Below are 14422 nucleotides of genomic sequence, written 5' to 3' on the forward strand. Positions count from 1 at the left end.
GTTGGTTCACCCCTCAATGGCCGCTGCAGCCAGCGTGCTGTGGCTGGCTCACCACGCTGATCCGAAGCCAGGAGCCAGGTGCTTCTCCTGGTCTCCCATGGGGTGCAGGGCCCAAGCACCTGGGCCATCCTCCACTGCACTCCCGGGCCACAGCAGAGAGCTGGACTGGAAGAGGAGCAACCAGGACAGAATCTGGTGCCCCAACTAGGACTAGAACCCGGGGTGCCGGCGCCGCAGGCAGAGGATTAGCCTGGTGAGCCGTGGCGCTGGCCCGAGCCATCTTCTACTGCTTCCTCAGACCATAGCAGAGAGGTGGATCAGAAGAGGAGCAGCCAGGATATACGAACTGGCACTCATATGGGATGCTGGTGCTGCAGGAAGAGGCTTTGCCTACTACGCCACAGTGCCAGCCCCTAAATTTTTTTTTTTTTTATTTGACAGGTAGAGTTGTAGACAGTGAGAGAGAGAGAGAGACACATACAGAGAGAAAGGTCTTCCTTCTGTTGGTTCACTCCTCAAATGGGCACCACGGTTGGCGCTGTGCCGATCCGAAGCCAGGAGCCAGGTGCTTTTCCTGGTCTCTCATGCGGGTGCAGGGCCCAAGCACTTGGGCCATCCTCCACTGCACTCCCGGGCCATAGCAGAGAGCTGGACTGGAAGAAAAGGAACCGGGACTAGAACCTGGTGCCCAAATGGGATGCTGGTGCCGCAGGCGGAGGATTGACCAAGTGAGCCACAGCACCGGTCCCTAGCCCCTAAATTTTTTTAAAAAGCAGAAGAGACATTAAGCAATAGATGCAGAATAAATATTTCATAAAAATCCAACATCCCTTCATAATAAAATCTCTGATAAATTAGGCATGGAGAGAACGTACCTCAACATGAAAAGGGCAGCATACAGCAAGTCAACATTTTTTTTCAATAAGAAGAAACTGGCATTACCTTTATACCCAAATTAGACAAGAACATAAACAACAAAGAAAGAAAGGTACGCATCAGTATCCTTGATGAATATAGGTGCAGAATGCCTCAACGGGATACTGCCAAATCTAATCCAACAGCACATTAACAGGATGGTTCCCCGTGATCAGATGGAATTCATTCCAGAGATGCGAGGATGTGTCAACATATTCAGATCAATAATTGGAAACACCACAGAACAGAATGAAGGACAAGAATCATGTGGTTAGCTCACTAGATGCAGGAAAGGCATTTGATAAAATTCACAAAATCTCTGAACAAATTAGGCCTCAATCTGAGAAAGGCCATATACAATATGACATATACAAGCTTGAGCAAAAAGAACAAAGCAGGACACATTACACTGCCAGACTTTAAAGTATATTACAAAGCTATAGTAATTAAAACAGCATGACACTGGCATAAAAACAGATACACAGACCTATGGGACAGTAAGAGGTGAACTCCCATATCTATAGCCAACTGATCTTTGATAAACGTACTAAGAACATGCGTTGGAAAAAACTCAGTGGTTTCAATAATTGGTGCTCCAAGTGGATATCCCTGTTTCTCGCCATGTACAAAGATCAACTCATAGGGCCAGCACAGTGGTGTAGTAGCTTAAGCCACCACCTGTAATGCTGACATCCCATATAGTTGCTGGTTCAAATTCCAGCTGCTCCACTTCTGATCCAGCTCCCTGCTCATGTGCCTGGGAAAAGCAGGGGACAATGGCTCAAGTGCTTGAGTCCCTGCATCCATGTGGGAGACCCAGATGAAGCTCCTGGCTGCTAGCTTCAGCCTGCCCAGCTCCAGCCATTGCAGGCATTTGGGGAGTGAACCACTGGATGGAAAATCTCAATCAATCTCTCTCTCTCTTTCTCTCTCTCTCTCTCCCTCCCCCCCACTTCACCCTCTCCCTCCCTCTCTCTTCATCTCTGTAACTCTGCCTTTCAAGTAAAATAAACAAATCTTAAAAAAAAATGATCAACTCACAATGGATTGAAGATCTAAATGTAAGACCTGGAAACTTAAAACTACTAGAAGAAAACATAGTGGAAATGCTTCAGAACATTGAAATGGGAAAGAATTTTTTGTATCAGACCCCAAAAGCACAGGAAACAAGCAAAAATAGACAAATGGGATTTCATCAAACTGCAGAAATTCTGCTCAACAAAGGAAAGAAGCAATGGAGTGAAGAGATAACCTACAGAATGGGAGAAAATACTTCCTGGAAATATATATCTATATATTATATATATATATGTGTGTGTGTGTGTGTGTGTGTGTGTGTATACACGCCAAGGGGTTTATAACCAGAACATATGAAGAACTCAAACAACCCAGTAGCAAAAAACACAAATAGTCCAACTTAAAAATGGGCAGTAGATCTAGACATCTCTCAAAGGAAGACACAAATAGCCAACTAGTACATGGAAAAATTCTTTTGTTTTTTTTCCATTACTTGAGAAATAATAATGTACCATGCTTACCGAACCAATCCTGGTTCAGTAAGTTGGGGTTGGGTCATTTCCTTTTTCTCTGGCTGGCCTTAAACTACCATCAGCGTCTACGTTTAAGTTGGCCTAGCAATTCCCTAGCAGCTAGTCAGTGACTAAGAGTATTGGATCTAAGCCGGGGTGGGAGTGAGCGTAAGAGGGGACCAGAGGTGTTGCTGAAGGCTCCCCAGTGCTTACCTGTCTTAACATGACTAAAGCCCGTGCATCCACAAAGTGCACCATGGAGAAGTCTAGGATGATGGTGTGGGTGCTGGGCTGAAGATAGGCATCTGAGAAAGGGGTGAACGGTCGACTCCTCTGCTGACTTTGGTCGGCCGGTGGCTGCAAGCTGTTTTGCTGGGGGTAACTTGGAAGCCAGGCTTTCTCCACGTCCTCATAGTTTTGTGCTTGAGTCCTCTGAGAGATGGAAGACGTTGTGTATGGCATTTGGTCTTCTGATGCACTCTGGCTGGTGATGATGCTGTCGAAACGCGAGCAGCGCACCAGGTTAACGGAGGACACGTCAGGATCCTGTTTACTCTCAAATCGCTCGGTGTAAACAATCTGGGACAAGAGTTGGGGGAGAATGGGATGAGTCTCCATGGGAGCTGGAAGTCCTTGCAGCTGTGCTGTGCTTCTCTGCTAGCTCACTTCCTTCTAGTTATGAAGCCTCGCCTCAGAATAGCTAGTGTGCACTTTTCACTCGGGCATCTGGCTGTCACACCAAGGTCGTGACTGAAGCCACATTCATCTTCCTTTTCCCATCACCCACAGCATCCCCTTTCACTCCTATGTCCATCAATGATGTTATCATTTTCCTAGTGAGCCAGGACTTAAAATCATCTTTGATTTATTCCTTTTCCTCATCCCTGCATCTGAATTAAGTCTCCAGTGCCTACAATCCAGGTTGAGCATCCCAATCCCCAATCCTAAATGCTCCAAACTCTCAAACCTCTTCAGTGCCAACGTGAAAAATCCTACACCTGATGGGTTGAAGTAAAAATGGGTGTAAGATGTATATGCAACACAAAGCTTGTGCTTCGATTAGGTTCCATCCCCAAGAGAGCTCACTGTGTAAGTGAAACTATCACTAAGTCTGAAGAAATCTGAAATTCAAAACACCAAGCATTTCAGATAAGGGAAACTCAACTTGTACTCGGTGTGAAGTATTTCTTTTCTCAGCCTCTTCTTTGGTCTAGCAGTCTTCCTTAGGAAGACAAACATGCTTCAGCAGGGCTGTCTTTACTTCTTACTCCTTATAGGCCCGGAGTGTTTGGAGAAACGGAAGGACCGTACCAAGGACTAGGAGTAAAATGGAATGGGAGATAACAAGGCGTACTCTGTATCCACAGAGACCAAACTCCAGATGTGGAGGTGCCCACGACTGCTGGAGGGATGAGCAACAGCAAACATAGGTGGATGAGAACTGTAAGGTACATGGAAAAAGGAAAGTCCCTCACTCGCTAGAGTGGTGTAACTCTGGGTGATGTTTCTGTTTTTAAAAATGTTATCATTCTAACAATGTTCTTATGAACACATTTTTAAATTTTAAAAATGAAAACAATACAAAGTAGTACACATTGCATAGCAAAAAATACAAGAATGGGGTGGATAGATGCTCATAATAGTTTCAAGAAAAGGACAGGTCCCCATCGCCTGAAGGTCACTGAGGCCAGGCCTTTCAGGGGACAGGTGTGTGCTGGCCCAGTGACAGACGGGTGCAAGCCCCCCAGGCAGAGGACGTTCTCCAAGACACCCTCACTTTTGCTCCTTCATCTGCTCTCCATCTCCTCATGCCATGTCTGCCTGACCTCACCTCCCTGGCCAAGGCTCTGAACCTGAGAGAAGCTTATTTAACACCTTGATGTCTTTGTCCAAGCCTATCTTTGGACTGGGAATCCTCTTGTCCTACTCAATGTCAATCCAAATTTCTCTTCCTTGTCCAGCACAAGTCCACTGCTACCAAAAACTTCCTGGACAGTCTGAGTTCTTGTCAATCTCACCTTACCGGAAGCTTTAGAGTTGTCAGACTCTAAACACCCAGTTTACAAGATTGCAGGGTGCATACCACATTGTTTGGCTCACTATCCTATTTCATTGAATTTTAAGTCACACTACTATTTTTTCCAATATCAAGAAAGAAAAAAATGCTGAAAATTAAACTATAACATGCCACGTGTTACAGTATGCCTCCAAATTTCAGAGATGTGAAAGAATTATTTTGGGTTTCATGAAATAGAATAATAGCCTCATACGTCACATTAATAGTGAGCTGTCTCCTTAATTTCATTTAAAACTCTATGAATTTTGGGGCTGGCATTGTGGCATTTAAGCTACTGCTTGCAACACCATCATCCCATATGGGTGCTGGTTCAAGACCCAGCTGCTCTACTCCTGATCTAGGTCCCTGCTAATGTGCCTGCAAAAGAAGTGGAGGACGGCCCAAGTGCTTGGGCCCCTGCACCCATGTGGGTGACCTGGCTGAAGCACCTGGCTCCTGGCTTCAGCCTGGCCCAGCCCTGGCCACTGGGGCCACTTGAGGAGTCAATCAGTGGATGGAAGCTCTCTCTCACTCTGTATCTCTCCCCATCTCTATAAATCCACCTTCCAATTAAATAAATATTAAAAAAAACTATGAATTTCTTCAAAATAATACCATGATTTTGAGGCAATATAGGAGGGTGGGTATAGAGATGAAACAGGATTGGCTATGAGTGTTAAATCTTTTTTTTTAAAGTCTTATTTATTTGTTTGATAGAGTTACAGAGAAAGAAGATAGAGAGATCTTCCATCCATTGGTTCATTCCCCAACATGGCCGCAATGGCTAGGGCTGGGCCAGGCTGAAGCCAGGAGCCAAGAGATTCTTCCTAGTCTCCCACATGGGTGCAGGGGCCCAAACACTTGGGCCATCTTTCACTGCTTTCCCAGGCACATTACTAAGGAGCTGGTTTGGAAGTGGGGCAGCTTTGTCTTGAACCAACACCCATATGGGATGCCAGCATCACAGGTGGCAGCTTTACTAGCTACACCACAACACCAGCCCTGAAAAAAATTTTTTTTCAAAGAACTACCTGGGGGATAGTGTTGTGGCATAGTGGGTAAAGCTGCCACCTGCGATGCCGGCATCAATTTATGAGCAATGCCGGCATCCCATGTGAGCAATGCCACCTGCTCCACTTCCAATCCAGCTCCCTGCTAAAGGCCTGGGAAAGCAGCTGAGGATGACCAAGTGTTTGGGTCCCTGCCACCCACGGGGGAAACCCAGATGAAACTCCTGTCTCCTGGCCTAGTGCCGGTCATTGGGGTCAACTGAAGAGTGAACCTTTGGATCTTTCTCTTTCTTTCTGTCTCTTCCTTTCTCTCTGACTCTCAAATAAATAAATAAATCTTTTTTTTTTTTTTTGGACAGGCAGAGTTAGACAGTGAGAGAGAGAGACAGAAAGGTCTTCCTTCTGTTGGTCCCCCCCCCCCCCCCCAAATGGCCGCTACGGTCGGCGCGCTGCGCCAATCCGAAGCCAAGAGCCAGGTGCTTCCTCCTGGTCTCCCATGCAGGTGCAGGGCCCAAGCACTTGGGCCATCCTCCACTGCCTTCCCGGGCCACAGCAGAGAGCTGGACTGGAAGAGGAGCAACCGGGACAGAATTCCAGCGCCCCAACAAGGACTAGAACCCAGAGTACTGGTGCTGCAGGTGGAGGATTAGTCTAGTGAGCTGCAGCGCTGGCCTAAATAAATCTTTTTTAAACAATAACTACCTGGATGAACCTTGAGCACAGGTAAAGTGAAATAGGTGAGTCACATGCTGCATGGTTCCACACACATTGTATCTAGAATAGATAGAACAGTATAGAACATTCTATCTAGAATAGATGGAACAGGGACAAAAAGTAGATTTGGTTGCCAATGCCTGGGAGGAAGGGAAATGGTGACTGTTTAGTGGCCACAGAACTATAGGTTGTAAGATGAAAATGTTCTGGAAATGGATGGTGGGGATGACAGGTGCCCCTGTGGATATTCTTAGCACTACTGAACTTATACACTTAAAAAGGTTAAAATGGCTCAATTTATTTTACACATTTGTTTTTGACACAATAAAAAAAAATACCCAAAGAGAACCTAAACTTCTTTTTTATGACCAAAAGAAAAAAAAAATAGGCAACCAAAAAAAATTGACAAATGAGAATGCATCAATTAAAAACTTCTGCATAGCAACAGAAACAACTGATGGAGTGAAAAGACAACCCACAGATGGGGAGAAAGTAGTTGGAAACCACACACTGGAAAGAAGCTATCATCCAAAATATGTAAGAACTCAAACTACTCAATAATGAGAAAACAAATATCCCTATTTAAAAATGAGCAAAGGACTTAATAGACTTTTCTCAAAAGGTGACATACAGATGGCCAACAGATATATGAAAAAATGCTGAATATCTCTAGTCATAAGATAAACACAAATTAAAACCACAATGAGATGTCACCTCATACCCATTAGACTGCTTATTATATAAAAAAAGCGATGGCAATTGGATGTGGGAAAAGTGAACTTTACACATTACTGATGGTATTCTATGTTACTACAGCCATTTTGGAAGAAGGATGGAAGAAGTTCCTCAAAAAACTAAAACTAGAATCACTATATGATCCCGCAATCCCACTACTGGTTTTATACCCAAAGGAATTGGAATCAGTATGCTGAAGATATACACTCCATGTTCACTGCAGCTCTATTTGCAGTAGACAAATCTAAATATCCTCAATTGGATTAATAGATTAACATGAGTGGTATAGGAGGTGGGCATTAGGTCTGGGAGTTAGAGTATGCCAGTTGGGATGCCTGCATACCATATCAAAGTGCCTAGGCTCAGTTCACAGCTCCAACTCCTGCTGACGTGGACCCTAAGGGACAGCGAGGCATGGCTCACATGGTTGGGTCCTGGGGCCGGTGCTGTGGCATAGCAGGTTAAGCCACTGCCTGCAATGCCAGCCTCCCATATGGGCACTGGTGCATGACCTGGCTGATCCACTGCTAATGGCCTGGGACAGCAGCAGAGGATGACTCGAGTACTTGGGCTCTTGCATACACCTGGGAATCCTGGCCCCTGGCTTCAGCCTGGCTGTTGTAGTCATTTGGGCCATTTGAATTAGTGCATGGAGGATATCTCTCTCTCTCCCTCTCTCCCTCCCTGTCTCTCCCTCTCTCTCTGTGACTCTGCCTTTCTAGTAAATGAATAAATCTGTTTTCAAACAAGTGGTTGGGTCCAAGGCTGGCACTGTGGCATAGTAGGCTAGGCCTCCACCTGTGGCACTGGCATCTCATATGGGCACAGGTTTGTGTCCTGGCTGCCCCATTTCCAATCCACCTCTCTACTTATGGCCTGGGAAAACAGTGGAAGATGGCCCAAGTGCTTGGGCCCCTGCACTCACACGGGAGACATGGATGAAGCTCTTGGCTCCTGGCTTTGGGTTGGCCCAGCTCCAGCCGTTGCAGCCATTTAGGAAGTGGACCAGCGGATAGAAGACCTTTCTCTGTCTCTCCTTCTCTCTGTCTGTAACTCTTCCTCTCAAATAAATAAAAAAAAGTAGTTGGGTCCTTACCAACCATGTGGGAGACCTGGATTGGGTTCTTAGGTCCTGACTTTGGCCTGGCCCAGCCCTAGCTACTGTGGGCATTTAGAAAGTGAACAAGGGGATGGAGAATCTCTTTCATTCTCTCTCTCTGCCTTTCAAATAAAATGAAAATTAAAAAAAAAAACACACAGACATATATACACACATACACCATAAGAGTCTATTCAGCTTTAAGTAAATAGGAAGTTCTGTCATTTCTAACAACATGAATAGACTTAGAGGACATTAAGTGAAAGAAGCCAGGCATAGAGAGAAACATGCAGTATGATCCCACTTACATGTGGAATCTAAAAGAACCAAACTTGTAAAAGCACAGTGGGATGGTGGCTATGAGAGGCTGAGTGTGGGAGGGTAGACAGGGCAAAGGGGAAGGTTGGTCAATGGGCACAAAGTTGCAGTAAGATAGGAGGAGTAAGCGCTGGTGTTATGTTGCACAGTGCAGTGATTACAGTTAATAATAATGTATTACAGGAGCAGGTGTTTGGCCTGTGTGTTAAGATGTGGGACACCCACATTCCATATTGAAGTGCCTGGGTTCAGACCCAGCTCTGCTCCAGACTCCAGCTTCCTGATGATGTGGACCCTGGGAGGCAGCAGGTGATGGCTCAAGTAGCTGAGTCCCTGCCACCCATGTGGGAGACCTGGATTGAGTTCCTGGCCCCTGAATTTGGCCTGACCCAATACCAGCTCTTGCAGGTTTTTGAGAAGTGAACCAGTGGATGGGTGCATCCTCTGTCTGTCTCTTTCTCACTCTCTTGCTGTCTTTCTGCCTTTCAAATGTATAAAAACTTTAAAAAAATGTAATGTATACTTTGAAATAGCTGAAAGATTTTAAATGTTCTCACCGCATACAAACGTTAAGTATTTGAGATTGTTGACATTCTAGTTAGTGCCCAAGAATGAGTAGGCAGTGATTTGAGGTGCCTGCGTGATGGGGAGGAGAGGTGTTATGTGTGTGTGTGTGTGTGTGTATACAGCTGCCTCTCCAGGGTGTCAGCTACAGAACAGTTGATCACCAGAAGGCCCAGAAGCCACAAAGGAGCAGCCCTGCCCTGCCGGAAGACCAAGTCCAGGTTTAGACCAAGTCCAGGTTAGAAATAACGAATGCTTGGCAATTCTCATCAGGGAAAATAAAATCTCGTCCCAGAATAGCAAACTGTGCTTGTCTCCCCACCCCAGCCCCATCCCTCACTCCATCCCCCTCCCCATCATTGCTTCCTTGGTCTCAGGCAGACAGCAGGAGACCCTGGTGGAACCTTCCGAACCCCAGCCACCTTGACCTTGTGCTAGCTGGAGTCAGAAAACAACATTTCAATCACTTATTTGCACAGCTCTACAGCCAGGAGGAGGTATAGCGAGGGAAGTGTCAGCATCTTCAACAGGCAAAGTGTAGGCTCGTCACTGTCCAGGAGGAACCTCTCCCCATGGCCACTTTCACATCGAATCCCGAACCCATGTCTTCATTTCTGAGTAGAAATCTTGGATTTCCAGTTCTCCATGGTACATCATTATTTAAATTGATTTATTTTATTTTATTTTAAAAGGCTGAGTGACACACAGAGAGAAGGAGAGATATACAAAGATAGAGAGATCTTCCTCTGCTGGTTTACTCTCCAAATGGCTGCAACAGCCAAGGCTGTGCCAAGCTGAACCCTGGAGGCTGGAACTCCATCCAGGTCTTCCACATAGGTGGCAGGGCCCTAAGCACTTGGGCTATTACCCACTGCCTTCCCAGGTACATTAGCAGGGAGCTAGTGGGACAGCCAGGACTCAGACTGGGCATTCCAATATGGACCACTGCACCAATATGCCAGCCCCTTAATTTTTTTTTTTTTTTAAGCTACTAGTGCACCTCATTATAAAATGTGGAGAAAGAAGCAAGAAAAAAAAAAGACAATTCTAACCCTGGGTGGGGGCTCCAGTTCATCACAGTTGCAGGTACACTGGCAAATCTTATTTTCCTGTGCATCCATATCACTTTGATTAAACAGGCTGAAAATCTCTTCTTCTTTCAGAGGCACTCGGATCATATCCACCTGGAGGACGGAAGAGAGGTCTCCTAGAGTTGGTGCATGGTGGGAAGGAGGGCGGGAGGGGGCGGCTGTGGAGGAAGGCCGGGGCGAGAGGTCACCTCCTTTAGCAGCCTGCGTCTGAGGTGGTAAATGTTCACAAACGTGATGGAGTTGCAGCACTGGAAGATCTTCACCCCGGGGATGCTCACGATCTGCCAGGCAAAATGAGAAGCTGAGGGAGAGTTCTCGCCTCTTGGGGTTCTTCCTAATTAGAAGCAAGAACTAGAAAGTTTTCTCCTCCCATTTTCACCCTGCTGCTTCTCCTCTGTCTTCTTCCCCTCCCCTTTTCTCATTCTGCTCTTTCTTTGACCCTCCCCTCCTTAAAAACCCATTTGAAATGGTCCTCAGCTGGCTGCATCGTGATAAGGAGTCAGCTGCTTCAGCACCTGCCTGTAGCCTCGGGCACCACGTCCTCTTCCTTTGGACACGTGTGTCTGCAGTGCAGCAGGCAGCAGACAGAGAGGGGCTTCTGTGGAATGTCTAAGCGCCAGGCTTGGAGCGCCCCCCTCCCGGGGTAAAGAAGTGGCGTAGAGGGTAAATCCACCGCTTGCAGTGCCAGCATCCGATACGGTTGCAGGTTGGAGTCCCAGCTGCTCCACTTCCTATCCAGTTCTCTGCTATGGCCTGGGAAAGCAGTAGAAGATGGCCCAAGTCCTGCACCCGCATGGGAGACCCAGAGGAAGCTCCTGGCTCCTGGCTTCAGATCGGTGCAGCTCTGACCATTGCAGCCGATTGGGGAGTGAACCATCGGATGAAAGACCTCTCTCTCTCTCTCTCTCTCTCTCTGCCTCTCCTTCTTTCTCTGTGTAACTCTGACTTTCAAATAAATAAATCTTTAAAAAAAAAACAAAACAAAAAAAGAAGTGGGACGATGTGGGTTCTCACCTCCCGATAGTCATTGATGCTTCTGTAAATGTTGGTGTTAGGGACCTGACCCAGGAGGAGAACCTTGGTTCTGAAAGGAAGAGCACTTGCTGTAGGCCACAGCTGCCTTGCCTCGCACAGCTAACCTCCTACTGCCCGAGACGAAGTACCTGTGCGAACGAACAGTGATGACGAAGAAAGCAAACACTAACGACACCAGTAGTCCGAAGTCCAGTCCCAGGAAGATCGCGGATGCGAATGTCACCAGCCAAAGAATCTTATGGAAAAGGAAAACAAGGGGAAAGGAGGATCATGAAAACGTGTTGAACTGAGAAAGTGTCCAGTGTCACCTTTCATCTCACCTTTCCCTCTCTCCATTCCTATACCTGGGGTTTAGAGGTGAAAAAAGAAACCCCACAGCCGTATGGACTGGAGCCCTCACAAAGAGTTGGCACCTAGTTCTTCCATGTATCCCCAAAATGATCTCTCCCCAATTCTCTCTTGAAACTTCTGTCTCCTGATGCAAAATAGACATACTGTTATCTACCTTATGGGTAAAGTAGAACACTCATCAAATGATACCTGCTATTTTCAGATGTATGATAGTTATTGCAAATCCTTTCAACCCCTAACTCAACCGCCTTCTCCAATACTCTCAGTCAGTGACCTTATCCTCACCTGCATAGAAGAAGTCTAAAACTCCCTCCAGTATTTCCTTCCCCATCACCCCCTACTTGTCAATGTCTGCACTCAGCTTCCCCCTATTCTCCCCAGTCCCACTGGAAGTTCTGTCCCTGATCCTGGACCAGAAACCCCACCTATCCACTGGACCACATCCCCTCTTAAATCCTCAGTGATCTGGCTGCGAAAATTACCCCTTTAATATTTCTCTGCCTCTGTGGTCTCTTTCTCCTCTTATCATATTCTCTACCTCGTCTTTTATTTCTTGTTCCTCTCCCTTTCTGTCCTCTGGTTTCACAGGAGAAGGAAAGTGCTCCAGACACCCCCTCCTCCTGTTAGGATTTGGGCCTCCTACCCTGGAATTGTTTCTATTCCTTGGATTAAAAGTCTTTCAGATAGACAACAGAAGACACATCCTTTTTTCTAGATTTGCATGTGCAGTAGCCACCTAATGAAGCTCTCTGATTTAAGCGTGCACGGTTGGGATGAGGCCTCTGTGGTTTCACACACCAACCACCTTGACTTCCCCCCTTAAAAACCCAAAATAGGCCGGCGCCGTGGCTCAACAGGCTAATCCTCCGCCTTGCGGCGCCGGCACACCGGGTTCTAGTCCCGGTCGGGGCACCGATCCTGTCCCGGTTGCCCCTCTTCCAGGCCAGCTCTCTGCTGTGGCCAGGGAGTGCAGTGGAGGATGGCCCAAGTGTTTGGGCTCTGCACCCCATGGGAGACCAGGAGAAGCACCTGGCTCCTGCCATCGGAACAGCGCGGTGCGCCGGCCGCAGCGCGCTACCGCGGCGGCCATTAGAGGGTGAACCAACGGCAAAGGAAGACCTTTCTCTCTGTCTCTCTCTCTCTCACTGTCCACTCTGCCTGTCAAAAAAAAAAAAAAAAAAAAAAACCAAAATAGGGCACCGGGCATCAATGAGTTGCTGCTGCTCTTTACATCCGTGGCTGATGTCTGTCCCTCTCTCCACCCTTCCCTGTCCTTACCCACCCCAGCCAGGGAGGGCATCTACACTCACACAGTCATACTGGTCCTGCCTCCACAGGGCGGGGAGACTGTAAATGGCTTCAAGGTAGGGCAGGACATTACTCAGGATAATCCCAGCCAACACAGCCTGTGGGGAGAAGATAAACCTTGCTTGTTTTCCCTTTGTGATGGGGGATTGGGAGGGAGGGTTGGGAAGAGGTCATGGGGATAAAACTCTCAAATTCCCACACAGGAACTACAAAATTAATCAGCTTTGTCTCTCAGAGATATTTTGCATTGCTATTTCATATGAGTGGCACATCCATGCTCCAACCCATTGTCCAAATATGCTCCACACTGTTCTCTGCTTTCCTCCGTAATTTGTTAAACACACAAGGTGAGGTCAAGGCAAGGCCAGTTCTGACTCAGCACAGCCACAACAGGCCCCTGTTAGATTCAGAGTTTACTGTAGACAGTGAGAGGAAGGACAGCTGTTTTAGTCGGCTTCTCATGACTACAATGAAATACTGGGGGCAACCAACTTTATAACGAAAGGAGGTGGATTTTGGCTCATGGGCCTGGAGATTCACAGTCCAAATAAGGGAGGCCCACTGGTTCAGCCTCTGGGGGTGTTAAGGGGCACAGAGCAACACATGGCAAGAGGGGGTGAGATGTGTGTCTGTGTACATGTGGTCTCTTAAAAAGCCACCAGGATTCATCATGGGGTCTCCACCCTAATGGCCCAATACAATCCAGTCACCTCACAAAGTCCCCACCTTTAATACCAAAATTGAATATAGTACCTACTTCTTTTTTTTTCCTTCTTTCTTCTTCTTCTTCTTCTTCTTTTTTTTTTTAAATAACAGTAAGGCTTGCTTTAGTAAAAATCCTAATTGTTTGAGAGTTAGGAACCACTGAATTTAACAAACATCATTTTATAATTACTTTTTGTATTTTTTAAAATATATATCCATTTATTTGAAAGTCAAAATCAAAGAGAGAGAGAGAGAGAGAGAGGGAGAGAGATCCTCCATCTGTTGCTTCATTCCCTAGATGGCTGTAACAGCAGAGGCTGGGCCAGGCCAGGAACCCAGAACCACATCCAGCTCTCCCATATGGGTGCAGGGACCCAAGCACCCAGGCCATCTTCCACTGCCTTTCCAGTGCATTAGCAGGGAGCTGGATCCGAAGTGGAGCAGCTGTGTCTCAAACCAGAGCCCACATGGGATGCTGGAGTGCAAGTGACAGCTTCACCTGCTATGCCACAGCACTGACCACCCCCTACTTCCTTTTTTAAAGAAATATTTATCTATTTGAATGGCAGAGTGATAGAGAAAGAGGGACAGACAGACAGACAGACATGCACACACACACAGAGAAATCTTCTATCTGCTGGTTCACTCCCCAAATGGCTACAACAGCCAGAGCTGGGCTAGCCTGAACCCAGGAGCCAGAAACTCCATCTGGGCTTCCCACAAGGGTGCCAGGTACCAAGGACTTGGGTCATTTTCTGTTACCTTCCCAGGCACATTAGTAGGAAGCTGGATCAAAAATAAAGCAGCTGGGATTTGAACCAGCACTCTGATATGGGATGCCAGCATTGCAAGTGGCAGTTTAATGTGCTGGTCCACAATGCCAATCCCAGTCCCCATGTTGTTTAAACATAAGACTTTGGGGGCCAAACCTTTAAGATATGGGCCGTTAGGGGACACTCAGTGTCCAAACTAATATCCAATACATAGCAGAA

General features: G+C 46.8%; 1 protein-coding gene across 4 annotated transcripts in view; it reads right to left on the reverse strand.

The window, feature by feature from the left end:
- The window catches only part of SLC26A8 (solute carrier family 26 member 8), an 85174-nt gene that overhangs the window by 9134 nt on the left and 61618 nt on the right, over positions 1 to 14422 (reverse strand). For all 4 annotated transcript variants that reach the window (XM_062186015.1, XM_062186014.1, XM_062186013.1 and 1 more), the window contains 6 exons: positions 12728 to 12823; positions 11195 to 11301; positions 11046 to 11115; positions 10220 to 10312; positions 9993 to 10124; positions 2658 to 3023 (listed from right to left, as the gene is read on the reverse strand). In XM_062186015.1, the coding sequence (XP_062041999.1) occupies positions 2658 to 3023; positions 9993 to 10124; positions 10220 to 10312; positions 11046 to 11115; positions 11195 to 11301; positions 12728 to 12823 (864 nt within the window). The remainder of the gene's footprint in view (positions 1 to 2657; positions 3024 to 9992; positions 10125 to 10219; positions 10313 to 11045; positions 11116 to 11194; positions 11302 to 12727; positions 12824 to 14422) is intronic.

This window comes from Lepus europaeus, chromosome 3, assembly GCF_033115175.1.
Source record: "Lepus europaeus isolate LE1 chromosome 3, mLepTim1.pri, whole genome shotgun sequence".
In the NCBI taxonomy this organism is placed as follows: domain Eukaryota; kingdom Metazoa; phylum Chordata; class Mammalia; order Lagomorpha; family Leporidae; genus Lepus; species Lepus europaeus.